The following is a 15,275-nucleotide window of genomic DNA, read 5'->3' as shown; positions in this document are numbered from 1 at the left end:
AATGAGGAGTCAGAGTAGATGACCTCCCATGTCCACCTCTTCTCTGAAAACTCCACTTGATGAAGTGGCACTACAATTGTCTCTAGCCATCTTGAACAAAGGACACAACAGAATCAAAACTCCATTCAGCTTCAAACTTAAAAATGGAAAGCTGATAAAACACAACAAAATGGCCCAGTGTCAGAGAACTCTAATCCATATGCTGCTGGGCTTTGGCTGTTTTCATTTGCTAGATTTTCTCTCTGCCAAAGAGCAGCTGCAGGAATCCAAGTGCACTGGACAGACTACATCACAGGCATTGGGAGACATCCCTGATTATCCCTGACAGGCAGGATGGGAACTTTTCTCGGAAATTGAAAGGCTGGACAGGAGCTCCTTGATCTGGAAGAGTCATTAGCGGTCGAAGAATAACCCTGGCTACTTTCAGGCACACAAAACCCCAACCACTTTGGCCCCAATCTCCATGACCGCAGTAGATTTTTGGAAAGTGTGAGATTAAATTCATTTCCTAGTTCCAATGAAGATATAAAACTGAGTGTTGCAAAGTGAGTTGTCAGTAAATATGAGATGGAGAACTAGAGATAGTAAGCCCCACACTCTTGAGTTAGGTCTCTAAAGTAAATGAGAGAAAATGATTGAGTACTGAGACAATCCTGAAACACAGACTGGATACCATCCATCCTCACTGAAGGCATGTGAGACACCAAGTTTCTAGACTGAGATTTAGCCTGAAATGACTTGATTAAATTCAAGTAGTGAGAAATGGATTCCACGGTTGCGCTGGGGGAGTAATTGCTTTACCACTGGGCTCACTTTCTGGAGTACAGCTTTGCAAGTTTTATAATGATGCAGTTTTGGATCAAGCGTATAAGGACCTGGGAAGGTGATCTGGGAGGAAGGAAGGCCAGGTGCTATGACATCCATCCCCTAAACCAAATGCCAGCATTTCTCTTAGTTTAGTTTTGGTGTTTTGTTTTAAAGGGGAAGTCTATTCCATTATTTCAACAGTGTTTAAGATTTTCAGTGGCAAGGACATGAAAATACAAATAACAAAGCTGAGTTTACGTAAATCACTCAAGCCACTCTGCTGAAATGTATGTTAGTTGTAAATATCTACATTTCAATTATTTCAAAGGGCTTCCAGATCTCCAGGGTGCAAATACTGGTGGCATTTCTAAGAGGTAGAAAACAGATTATTTGACCTCACTAGTGTAAATGAGTAGCTGAGTCAAAGGTAGATGACCCAAGACTGGTGGAGTGATCTGAGAAAGGCAGAGTTTATGTGCATAAACAATTCTGATCATTTAGATTAACAGATTAACAGAATCCCTGTATCCAACCCACAGTGGGGTAGAGGCCAAAGCAGTTCTTCAAAACTCATCATTTTTATGGTGATACATTTGCTCCTCTGTTAGCACCTGTGCCTCATAAAATAAATGGAGAAAATGAGTTTTTCAACCAATAATCCAAATGCTGTGTTGACTTACAGATGCCTTTATTTGGTTTTGATCATTTCTGTTATTTATGCATATTTACTGCAGCCCTGTATTATGACAACATTTGACTCGTGGCTGATGAGAGTTGTACATGTGTGGGAACCTTCAGTTCTCAGAGCTTGTACAGATCATTGGTGACTTCTGAAGCCAGGTGGTTAGGGCTTGGGAGACCCCAGGGAGCCCACTGTCACTGCCATCCTGCTCCACTGTTAGGGAAGAAATCATTGCCCTTTTTTCCTGCTGCCCACTGCCCATCTGATTTCTCCTGTCCAGCCTTAGTGGTAAATGGAGGAAGAGGTGTACGATAAGTAGCCACTGACAGGTGAAAGTCACTCAGAAATCAAGGCCTTCTATTCCCACATCTTCACAGCACAAGTCTGTAATGATACCTTTAAATAATTTTAATTCATACTTGTTCTTTTTAAAACAAATGATGAAAAAAGGTAATGAATGCTTCTAATGGTTTCCAATTGAAGGGTTTCATTGAGAAGAATCAGTCCAAGTTTCTTTCAACAGAGGCAGAAATAGGCAACCATCACCAAAAGATCTCTTTAAATTCTAAAGGCCATGAAACTTCTGTTAGGTAAACCCGTAATGAGGGCTTAGCTGATGCAGCTGTATCAAGTTTAGGCCGACAATAGAAGAGTATGTTTACAGTGTATGTTCATTTTATCCAGCATCACTGTCCTTAGGCCATTACATATAGTGTCCATATTAATACATCTCTATCTATACATCAAACAGGACTTGGAGGGAAAAAATACTCTTCCAATAGATGATGAGGTTTTCAGTTCATGACATCTTGGTTTCTCGAGTTTACTGCTAGTCAGACACATTAGTGCTAAAGTTGTGCTACCATAAAATTTATTTTGCAGGGATCCTATTATTGCCTCCATGTTTGAAGAGATGCATTACTGAAAAATTTGGGGCTAAATGCTCCCTATAATAATGTGGCCAGGCTTGGAACACAACTAGAAATTCAGAATCTGAACACCTCTAGGCAGGATGTAAGTTGGACATTCTATAATTAAATTCCATTCCACAACAAAGAGAAATTCACGTCATGGGTGTCTTAGTTCTGAAAAATGCGGTCTTTTGGGGAATTGTAGTTAATACAGATCTTGAAAGAATGATTTATTACAGCAAAATAAGCTTGATTTCAGAAATACATCTTTATAACAAGGAAAAATGCAAAAAATTGTTGCATAAATCAAGAAAATAAAACCCATTCTGCATTTAAATATTCAGAAATGTAAACTAAATCCTTTGTAAATGAAGTCAGTTTTATCCATCAGTAGAGAAGCATAACTTTCAGAAACACTTCCAGGGCCAATTGAGAGAGTGTTCAGAAGGGGAAATATTCCAAGCAACAGATCTGTCACTTTGAAGAAATGGGAACATCATTGAGCTCGGTTCTTGGAAGAGTGCCCGTCTTGAGTATAAAATTATGTTTAATATGCCAGTACATATTTATGCAAATGAACTTTTGCTTCAAAGTATTCACCTTAATTTATTCTGTTTACTGTTTGCTTATTATGTTTTTACAACTTAAAACACATTTTTTGAAGCCAAATTTGGGGGGTTGCCTTTAGAATCATTAGAATATTAGACCTAGTCATGGCACTTTAAATTTTTTTTTTTTTTTTTTTTTTTTTTTTTGGTGCTGGGGATTTGAACCCAGGGCCTTGTGCTTGCAAGGCAAGCACTCTACCAACTGAGCTATATCCCCAGCCCCTAAAATGTTTGTTTTTAAAACATTTTCGATATATAATGCACATGCCATAAAACTCACCTAGTTACTTATTTGTGCAGTTCTGGGTATTGAACTCAGGGTCATAACACAGGCTAGGAAAGTGCTATACTACTAAGTGAGCTATAGCCTCGTCCCCAAATTCACCCATTTAAAATGTATAAATTAATTATACATTTACACTCAGCATATTCACGGTGAAGCCATCACTGTGCACTGTGGTCTGACCTTATAAGATTTGTGTTACCCCCAAAAGAAACCCCATACTTAGCCAGACCATTACCCCTCTACTTTTATCTCTGAGATTTTCTACATTCTGGATATTTCAAATAAATGGAATCTAGGATATGTCACCATTAGTGACTAGCTTCTTTCTCTTAAGCATAATGGTCATGCATGGTGGTTCATGCCTGCAATGCCAGCAACTTCGGAGACTGAGGCAAGAAGATCACAAGCTCAAAGCAAGCTTTGGCTATTTAGTGAGGTTCTGTTTCAAAGTAAAAGATAAAAAGGACTGTGGATGTAGCTCGGGTACAGGGTCCCTAGGTCCATCCCCAGTACCAATAGGTAGGTAGGTAGATAGATAGATAGATAGATAGATAGATAGATAGATAGATAGATAGATAGATAGATAGATAATGCAGTGCCACTTAAGCCTAATGTTTTCAAGGATTGTTAATAATGTACTATATATCAGTATTTTATCCTTTTTTTGGCCATATTATATTCCACATTTATCCATTCAACAGTTGACAGACATTTGGGCTGTTACAACTTGATAGATGAATGAATAATGCTGCTATAAATTTTCAGCTCTTTATATTTTTCAATCTGAATGATATTTCACAATGTTCTTACTCAAATGATTCACAAAATTTAAATCTAAATGATTCTTTCCGTTTCCAAAAATTAAGCTTGCATTTACAAGGAAAAAGTTACTCCCATTAAGAGTTATGTGTTTTCAGGCCATTTTGAAAAGGAAATTTAAAAAACATTTTGATGTTTCATTCCAGAGAAAGCCTTGAATGAAGTGACCATTACATGACTATAAACAGTTAAGTGATTTTGTTTAAAAAAATCGTTCACATAAAGCTAAGGGTAAACAAGTTCTTTTAAATAATTTTTTACTTTCACTGTCACTAAGATACTTATTCTCTTTCTTCCCTTACTTAAAGCATAATATACTAAAGAATTGTTTTAAGTTTGTAGTCTGATAATAACCCTAAACATTTTTATTTAAACATTTTGTTAACACTTTTCTCAGAGGACATTTGTTCCTGAAATATTAGTTCTGGATCCAATACATATACACACGTGTGCACACTACCAAAAATGCTTGATTCTTCTGGCTCTGAGAAATTCTTATGATATGAAAACCTAAGATGGTGGCCCAGGGTGGGGAAAAAAGGCAAGTATATAGCACTTTGATTCTGCAGATCTTGATCATGTGACTTTGTATTTATAGTGTTTTGTACTTTCTATTGGCAAACACTAGATGCAGTAAGCTGCCGCAAGGCCAGAGGCCAGTGTAGTAGAGCCCCACCCTCTGAATACAACTAAGAAATTCTGCCTGAGCCTATAAGGATACCTTGGGAGAGCAGGAAAAAAATCTCTGGCATTTCCAGTTCCTTTAAGGTTCTGAGATTTCAGAAAATATAAGACAGAGGAGATGCCATCTGACCTTGGTTAGAGAAACAATATCCTTGTAGTCCTCATTGATTGAACTCCTGGTATTCTAGGAAGCCTGTGTCCACTTTCAGAGCGCCCTGGTCCAAAAGTCGCCATGCACTGGGGGAAAAGTTTCTCCTTCCTGGGCACCAAAGTCATTGATGAGGTTCTGTATTTTGTTTTGTTTTAACTTTGTGTCCCAAACTGCTGACATTTCCAAAAGACTCCTGAATTCATATTTACTCTCCATGTAAAAATAGTTCATTTCATCTATAATTTGATTTTCTCTACCATGGGCATATTAATCTCAAATTGTTATTTTTTTCACTGGGCATGGGAACAGGAAATTAGCATAGACCATTTCCCTAGTGATGTAGACTATTTCAAAGTAGTGAGAAAAAAAATCTCTGAGATATTTATCTACCTACCATGAACACAGAAGTTTTTTTGTTTGCGTATGTTTTCTGCTAAATAGACTCTCAGGAAATTTTTTTTAAATGTTTAGATTAAATTTTACTTACACAGATGGGCAGGTCCTTTGACTGTAATTCTCACACTTCGACTTCCCAAAGGAACAGCAATCACATTTTCTTCTCCTAGGGATGAATATAAGACAAATGTAGTAAAACTTAAAAAGACCTATGAAACTGAGGAAGTCAATCAAAACTGGAGACATGTGCAAAGTGTTCTTAACTATATTTCATTTTCATCTTATAGTCAAGAAATCTTTGCAAAGCACCAATATGTGTAAGGCAGATCAATACTATTCACAATATTTTGAACTAACATTGAAGAACAGTTTAAAGTAAATTCACGCCACCATCTCAAATGCCTTCTTAGTCCAGGCCCTATTTAAGTGCTTTGATGGGGGTCCTCCAACTATGGTCTTCAGTCTACACCTAGCCATATCCTTTCACTTACAGGGGCTTTTGCTCTACAAAGGCAGAATCGAGCAGCAATAACACAGACTATTGGGTTCACAAAGTCTGAAATATTTACAGAGAAGCTTTGTGATCCTTAGCCTAGATAATTACCTACTGGACATCCTGGTTCTCGTATGAATTTTTTTCATTTTATTATGTATTCTGATATTTTAATTTCTATGCCCATATAATAATCTATGCTCATACATGAAATTTTATCCCACTAGTCTATAACCAAGACAGAGCAGGCCACCAAGGTCCAGCCTAAAGCAAGCTGCTTTTGAAGAATTTTTTCCACCAATAACCAGGTTCAGGAACTGGTGACTCCTCCCCCAAACTTTCCCACAGACTCTGAACGTGCAATATGTTAACCTTGACCCATATATGCCCTTTGGGACTTGAATATAGTGTGTGTCTTTGTCATCTTTTGCAGTCAGAGCACAGAGGCACCACTCACATTAGAAGATGTCCTGTCAAGTGCAAACTCCAGTGTTAAAGCAAATATCTGATATGTGCAGAAATCCCAAGATCGTCTGCAGGCAACTAGTGCAGCATAAGCCCAACCTTTTTGTCTGCATAAGCTTTACTCTTCATATCCTGAGATGGCTAGTCCAGGACCCTACCCCATACTATCCCTTCCTGGTATTTGAACACAAATCCAATGAAGCTGCTTTCAGACGGTTCTTGTCTCTCCATGAAATCTACCTCAAATTCAGCAAAAGAACCCTCCAATTAACTGGTAACCTTGGTAGTTGGTAACACCATAAAGAATACTTCGTATTCATTATGTCTGTCCCAAATGTGCAGAATCACTCCACACTGATTGGTAATACTATCAGTACTAGAACATTATCAATGATATGACTTGTTTGGAGCAGATACTGTTTTATCCTTCACTTATGGAAAACGATTTTTTAAATACACTCTCCAGAGTGAAACTGATGAACAAAAATGTCAATAGATTTATTTATTAGTTTATATGTTTTTATTAAGTAAAATACCTGTTTATTATTGAAAAATCAAACAATGCAGATAAACAAAAAGACAAACTCTTTCTAGTCCTACTTCTACCACTTTGATGAATATCCTTCACAAATTTTCATTTGTTTGTTTGTAATACATATGCACATAAAAGTCAAGAATGAGCTTTATTTAATGCCTATCAGAAAGGTTAAATAACCACAGGCTATGTTAAAGAACACTCTGAAACTGATAGGTAATAACATGAAGCTATATGACCTACTGTGGAAAGATTTTATACACACACACACACACACATATACATATTTGATGAGTTTAAAGGGCAACTTAAAAACAACGTACGTACATGGGCAATTATTTCTTGGATATGACACCAGAAGCATAGTAGGCAAATGAGAAAAAAGATTGTACTACATCAAAATTAAACTTTTATGCCACTATCAACAGAGTAAAAAGGCAACCGACAAAAAGGGAGAAAACATCTGCAAATCACATATTGGACAAAGAGTTAGTACCTAGACTATATAAAGAACTCTTATAACTCAACCACAAAAAAACAATATTATTCAAAAATGGGTAAAAGACTTGAAAAACAGTTCTCCAGAGAATATACAAGTGGCCAATAAGCATATAAAAAGATGCCTAATAAACAAAAAGACAAATAAAATTATCCAAATCCTAATGCTCAGAGATAATTAGTGAATCACTAGGTTAATGCAAATCATAAACATAATGAGATACTATTTTCCTCCTATGAGGATGGCCATTTTATTTAAAAATAAAAGTGAGGAGGTCATGAAGAAACTGGAACCTTTGTGACCTGCTGGTAGGAATGTAAAAAGGGTAGAAGCACTTTGGAAGACAGTATAGCAGTTCCTAAAAATATTAAATGTGGAATTGTCATATGGCCCAGCAATTTCATTTCTGGGTATATACCCAGAAGAATGAAAAGCAGCAACTCAAACAGATGTTGATGTTTGTATACTTGTGCTCACAGCAGCATTACCCACAACAGTCAACAGGTGGAAGCCACCCAAGTGTCCATCCACACATGCATGGATAATACCACATACTATGTACCTACAACTAAATGTTATTCAGCCTTGTTACAACACGGATTAACCATGAAGACACTGGGCTAAGTGAAATAAGCCAGTCACAAAATGATAAATATAGTATGATTCCACTCATATGAAGTGTCTGGAAGAGTCAAGTTCAAAGAAACAAAAGTAGGATGGTGGTTACCATTCAAGAGGAAGAGTAATAAGGTGTTACTGTTTAGTGGGTGCAGGGATTCTGTTTTTTTTAAGATGAAAAAGTTCTGGAGATGGAAGGTGGTGATGGGTCCAATAACAATGTGAATAACTTCATGCCACTGTAGAAGTATATGTGTTTAAGTACCACATTCTCATATGTAATTTATAGCAATATATACTATATTATACTACAATATATTGCATTACATTGTGAATGCACGGGTGAGCTGTACACAGATAAGTGAATAAATACAGAGTACTGTGCACTTGAATGTTAGTAAATAATAGAGAAGTATTTTAATTCTTTAATCCTTTAAATGTAAGGAAGGGTTTTAACTGAAGTATTGACAATGATTACCTCTGGGGAAGGGAGTTAGAGTTGAGGAATAAGTGGGAGAAGAGGGTTTTATGTTTTTTGAGATTTCTATAGTGAAGACATACTTGTACTTAATATATAATATAAAATGTAATTCCATTTAAATTCGAAATTTAAATATGTTAAAAAGTTAAAACCATTTTTAAAAAAAGAACAAGAGCCGGGCACAGTGGTGCACACCTGTAATTCCAGCAGCTCGGAAGGCTGAGGCAGGAGGATAATGAATTCAAAGCCAGGCTCAGCAACTTAGTGAGGCCCTGAACAACTCAGCAAGACCCTATCTCTAAATAAAATATAAAAAAGGACTGTGGATCTGGTTCAGTGGTTAAGCACCCCTGAGTTCAACCCCCAGTACTTAAAAAAAAAAGGAAGAAAAGAAAGAAAAAAGAAAAAAAAAGAAGACAACAGGGCCCCAAAACTTTGTTATAAAAGTTTTGCAAAACTTTAAGCAAACAGGTAAATTTCAGATACTAGCAAGAGGTTATCAATGAGTAATAACGAACCACCATAACTCTAATACCCAAACAAAACACAGAAATGATAAAAATTAATATATGAGCAAATTTTAATTATGATTATAGATAGAAAATACTAAACACAAAGAAAACCAGTGTCAGAACTTAAAAAATAATTAAAAGAATTGGTCAACATGACCAAATAAAATATGTTCTAAAAATGATGACTGATTCAACATTAGGAAATGTATTCATATAATGGGACCTACTATTCACAGGTCAAAGAAGTTAAATAATATAATTTAAGTGAATATTTAAAGGTATTTGATAAAATTCAACATAATTACTTTTTATTTTTAATTTTAGAGCTTTATAATTATACATAGTATTTAGGTTCATTTTGACAAAGTAATATATGTAAAGAATTTGATTTCAATCTCCCTACCCACCCCTTTCCCGTTCCTCCTTCCTCTCCCTGTTTTTTTCCTCTCCTCCATTGATCTTCCTTTCACTCCTTTATTTATTTTTGATTGACATTATATATATATATATATATTATATATATACAGGTAAAATTCTTTTTTGGTATATTTATATATGTATGTAAGATGCTATTGGTTTAATTCAGTCCACATTTCTAGACCTTTTCTTTCTTCCTCCCTCCCTCTCATTCTTCTTCTCTACTGATACAAATCTTACATCTTTATGACAGCCAATCTCCTCCCCTGCCACCTTCTTTCCTTATTTATCCCTAACTTCCACGTATGAGAGAAAACATTCAGCTCTTGATTTTCTGAGTCTAACTTATTTCACTTAGCATGATTTTCTTTGTTTCCATCCATTTACCAGCAAATTCCATTATTTCATTCTTCTCTATGGCTAAGCAGAACTCCATTTTATATAAACACCACATTTTCTTGATCCATTCATCTGCTGATGAGCATCCATAATTTAGCTATTGTGAACTATGCTGCTATCAACTGTGACTGGATAGCTATATTATGATGATTTTAGTTTTTTTGATAAATACCAAGGAGTGGGATAGCTAGGTCATGTGGTGGTCCTATTCCTAGTTACTTTAAATTTTTTAATTTGTTCTCATTAGTTGCACATGATGGTAGAATACATTTATGCATTTTGATATATCATACATAAATGGAGTATAATTTCTCATTTTTCTGATTGTACATATTGTAAGATCACATTGGTCATGCAGTCATATAGTACATTAAATAATGATGTCTGTTTCACTCTACTATCCTCCTACCCCCAGTCTCCACACTGCTTTCCATAGTCATTGTACTAATATGCAGTCTCATCAGCAATGTCTGAGTGTACCTTTTCTCCACATCCTCTCCAGCATTTATTATTGTTTGTATTCTTGATCATTGCCATTCTGACTTGGGTGAGATGAAATCATAGTATAGTTTTGATTTGCATTTCCCCGATTGGTAGAGATGTTGAAAATTTTTTTCATATATTTTTTGCCATTTGTATTTCCTCTTTTGAGAAGTTTCTATTTAGTTCTTTGGCCCATTTATTGGGTTTGGGGCATTAAGTATTTTAGTTCTTTATATTATTTGAGATATCAATCCTCTGTCAAATGAGTGCCCAGCAAAGATTTTTTTCCCATTCTGTAGGTTCTGTCTTCACTCTCGTGGTCATTTCCTTCAATGCGCAGAAGTTTTTCAGTTTGATGGCATCCCACTTAATGATTCTTTCATTTCTTGAGCTTCAGGGGTCTTGTTGACAAAGTCAGTGCCTGTACCTATGTGACTCTATGTTTCCTTCTAAGAGTTGCAGGATTTCTGGTCTAATTCCTAACTCATTGATCCACTTTTTATTTGACTTTTGTGCAAAGTGAAAGATAATAGGGATCTAATTTCATTCTTCTACATATGGATATCCAGTTTTCCTAGCACCATTTGTTTAAAAGGTTGTGTTTTATCCAACATATATTTTTGGCATCTTTATCAAGAATCAAATGGCTGTAAGTGTTTTGGTTTGTCTTGGTGTCTTCTATTTTATGGTCTTCATGTCTACTTTGATGTCAGTACCATGCTGCTTTTGTTACTATAGCTCTATAGTATAATTTGAGATGGGATATTGTGATTCCTCCTGCATAGATTTTCTTGTTCAGAATCAGCATAATTACTTTTAAGAATCTTATTCAAGGCAGGGGAAAAGAAACATCCTCAATTTGATAAAGAATACCAGAAGCCATGGGCAGACTCAGTGGAGAAATATGAGAATTAGTCCCATTAAAGACAGGATCGAAACAAAGATTATAATCACCATCATTTTTTTCCCACACTATTCTGGAGATCCTTGTCAACAGAATTAGAAAATAAAAAAACTTACAGAAATACAACCTGGAAAGAAAACATTAAAAAATATCATTATCTGTAGGTCACGTGACTACTAAAAAATTCAAGAAGAAAAAAATTATTGTAATACAAAAAAGTCCAAGGGATATTCTGACATTAAATTTCTTTCATAATTTTAAATTAATATTAATTATAAAACAATTATATTTTAATGCTATACATCATATATTGACTATATCGCTTATAGTAACATACAGTACTATATACATACATATGTACACAAACGCAACCTTAGCTAACCCAGTAGCAGTGAACACACCTTACATTCATATTGTTCCTCCAAACACCACTTCCCACTAAAAAGAACTGAAGGTTCTCAGAGAAATGGGTCAATCCAGGTTTGAATCTGAAAATTAACAACATAATATGGAAACATCATGGCATAACAAAAGCAAGGAAGCTCCCAAAGACAACTGGAATCATATCAAAAGGACTTGGAGTCTATGCTAAAAGTTCCGAACTAGGAAAAAATTGTGACAATTTGAACATTAATAAAAACAATAACTGCGATGGAGTAAATCACATGAAATATGTTTAAACCCATAAGGTCTTAATAATACTTGGAAAATAAATCATTGGTCCCATTGAAGGGATGCTAGGAACCAGCTCATTGTTCTGAAACTGGTAAAGAAGAAAGAGGAAAGCACTTATCAGGCTGAGGGGAAGTTTCTCTCTATAGAAGTATAGTATTCCATAAATGAAGGAAGGATGGATTATCATCAAGTAGACATTGATCTTCAGTGACTACAAAATCACAAAAACAGAGAAAATCACACAATATGTGCTCCCCAATATGATGCAATAGGAAGTGTATAACACCATCTCTAAAGTCATCTTGCCCAGGGAGAAAGGATCTGTTAAGCCATCACTGGAATGCAATATGAAAAACATAGAGCAGGGAAAGTCAACTGGACAACTAAGATGTTTCTTCAACAAGTAAATTCCAAGGAGAAAATGAATTATATTCTATAGTTTAAAAAATTAAGAGCTCTTAATGTAACATACAGATTATCTGAAGGCTAATTTAAACATGCAAACAAAAATGATCAAGGAAAGACTTCTGATAATCCTCTTCAAAAAAGCAATGAAAACACTGGCACACACAAAAACAAAAATCAACATTTTCAGAACTCTGGAAATTGATCAAAGACAACAATCTGGACAGCAATTATTCAAGAAAAACACACATTAAAAACAGTGAACTTTGTGGCATATTAGTTCGCTTATTACTATCTTTTCCATTTCCCACCTCCATAGTAACCTTAAAAACAACAGCCCAGTAAAATTAAGTGAAAACCACCAGCTTGTCAGACTTGGCAGGGGTCAGAATGGATTTAGAGCGCCTCCAAAGCCCAATTCCCAATTGTCATTATTTGACCTGTGTGGTTCTCTGGAAGACCTCACTGAGTTGTCTTTATTTTACCAACTTGCCCAAAGCAAATGGACTTTCCCCAGGGGCATTTGACCAAAACAATCAGAGGTAGCTGTTTAATGCTGAGGCTGCATGAGGTCATGGGTAACATGGGTAACAGCTGGAGAAAACAAGCTAACTAAAAGCTTAAATGGAAAAACTGGGAATGAGTTGTCTATAAGCATCTTTCAAAAGCTCCGACATACTCCTGAGATTCTAGAAGGTCATATGTACAAGTAGGGCTGTGTGCATACCCAGAAGAGACCTGAGAAGGCCCCAGGCTTTCAACCCCAGTTAACCTTGAAGCTCTGCACAAGGAGCAAGTGAAGACTAGGACAGAGTTTTCACCTACATGGCTGTGTGCTGAAAGTGTACCTCAACATATACACATTAAGTCCACTAAAAATAATCATAGAGCTCCATGAAAAAAAATTTAAAAAGAAAACAGATTTCATGGCTGCAAGTGAAAAAATTCAAAATGAGCCTGAAACACTTTATTCCTCTAGAAATCAAGACAGTGTTAAAAATCCAATTAAATTATCTCAAGAGGAATCAGCAGTCAGCTTTAAGTAATCCCGGACACACTGTCCACATTTTGAACAATTTGAGGCCCCAAAAGAATGTTTTAAATTATAAAATTATAAAATATTGAAAAACTAAAAATATCTGAATACCAGGAGAGAAATGAAAGAAAAAAATAATAGGTCCTTTTAAAAACAAAAGGACATCTACAAGTAAGTGTAGAAGGAATGATAAAATTGGAAAATTGCCATTTGCAACCCACAGCACAAGTACTGTTTCAAGTAAGGATCATCAATGTATGCTAGAGGTGGCATGAAAGGTTGTTGCAAAAAACTGTTTTACAGTTTGTCAAGGTTCCATTCTGCAGATGTCTTACAGGCAAGCATGGATTATACAATAGAGTGAAGGGTGATTCTTCTCAGACAAGAAATCCAATTTAGCATTATTAATAGAGGGTCAAGCTGACATCACAGGCTTCCTGGGGTAATGCCACAAATGTTCACAATCTAGTTCTAATCTAGTCTTTGACCATATTGTTACATTTATAGGAATTAAATGGAAGAGATCAACAAAATAAATGGTAATAGCAAAAGCAACCATACAAACCCAAAATATTGGACATTCTACAAGATAGCTGAAACAAACTTTGAAAATTCAGTACAATGAAAATATAAGTGTTCTTACATAAGTGTAAAAAAGACTAAAGAGATATAAAACTAAATGCAATGAGTAAAACTTGACTGATTCAAGAGGCCAAAAAAATAAATAAATAAAAACCTACAAAAGATGTTCCTGGGACAATAAGAGAAATTTGCATGTAAGCTGGATATTTAGAAATTGTAATTTAGAAACTTTAATTATTATTAGGTGTGCTAATGAGATGGTATTATAAAGAATGTCCTTATTTATAGGAGAGTAATGGCAAAGTATTTAGAGGCATATTGTGTTGTCTGTAGCTTACTTTTAATAGATACTGCAGCTAGCAGAATGGAAAAATAGATGACATGTAGCAGCCGAAGCAATATTAAGTAAAGAATATATGTAGCTATTTGTGTGTTTTTTTTCAAATTCTACATATGCTTGAAATTTTTCCATATTTTGGAAGAAAAAACACATTCCAAATTCACTAAGATCTATTTGATTCCAAACTCTTTAATAAATATTTGAAAAAAGAATCTAATAGTGAATATGAATAATTATGCACTACGTCTAAAATGGACTTCACACAAGATCCACTGATGTAGTTCAAAATGTAATTTATTATACTAATAGACAAAAGCAGAAAAATCATATCACCTTGACAAGTTTCTAGCATTTAACAAAATGCAGTAGTTATTCCTGATGAAATCTCTGCACATATAATAAATTAAAAGTTTGTAACATGATTTACAAATATCAGTACCACACTTATATGCTTAATGCTTAAACATTAGAATCACTGCTTTTTAATTGGGAAAATGATAGGATACCAATTATTATCATTTGATTTAAGATTTTTAGGAAGAATAGCCAAAGCAATCAGGCAAGAAAATATAGTCTAGGTATTATAAAGCAGAAAGAAATTAATATTCAAAAATCAGTAGCTTTCAGAAATACCAACAACAAGAAAATACAATGGATAAAACTATGTCAGTTAAAATGGCAAGAAAAAGAATGGAATATTTTGGAATGAACTTTCGAAAAATGGGCATGACCTACAAAAAGAACATTTTAAATCTCTAGAGACATAAAAATGACTTGAGAAAATCAAAGGGAAAGATTAATTCATTTGAAATGAAAATAAAATATAAAATTAAATGTCAAAAATAGAAAAATCATTATTACAGGCAAAAAACTATTTCCTTGATATACAAAGAGTACATACAAATCAATGAGAAAAACAAACACATATTAGCAAGAAAATTGGTCAAATGCTTGAAAAAATAATTCAGACAAAAATATACTTAAATGTCAAGAAGCTTATGAAATATGGAGGGAAAATAAGCAGTGTCTCCAGAATCTAAAAGCACATAAATAATGACATGCTTACATGAATGTATAAAGGTGTCAC

At 34.9% G+C, this 15,275-nt stretch overlaps 1 protein-coding gene across 4 annotated transcripts in view; it reads right to left on the bottom strand.

The window, feature by feature from the left end:
- The window catches only part of LOC306654118 (endophilin-A3), a 578,788-nt gene that overhangs the window by 180,940 nt on the left and 382,573 nt on the right, over positions 1–15,275 (bottom strand). For all 4 annotated transcript variants that reach the window (XM_079127387.1, XM_079127380.1, XM_079127379.1 and 1 more), the window contains one exon: positions 5,436–5,510. In XM_079127387.1, coding sequence (XP_078983513.1) covers positions 5,436–5,510 — 75 coding nt within the window. The remainder of the gene's footprint in view (positions 1–5,435; positions 5,511–15,275) is intronic.

This window comes from Sciurus vulgaris, assembly GCF_902686455.1.
Source record: "Sciurus vulgaris genome assembly, chromosome: 2".
Lineage (NCBI taxonomy): Eukaryota > Metazoa > Chordata > Mammalia > Rodentia > Sciuridae > Sciurus > Sciurus vulgaris.
This window is presented reverse-complemented; position numbering and strand designations above follow the sequence as displayed.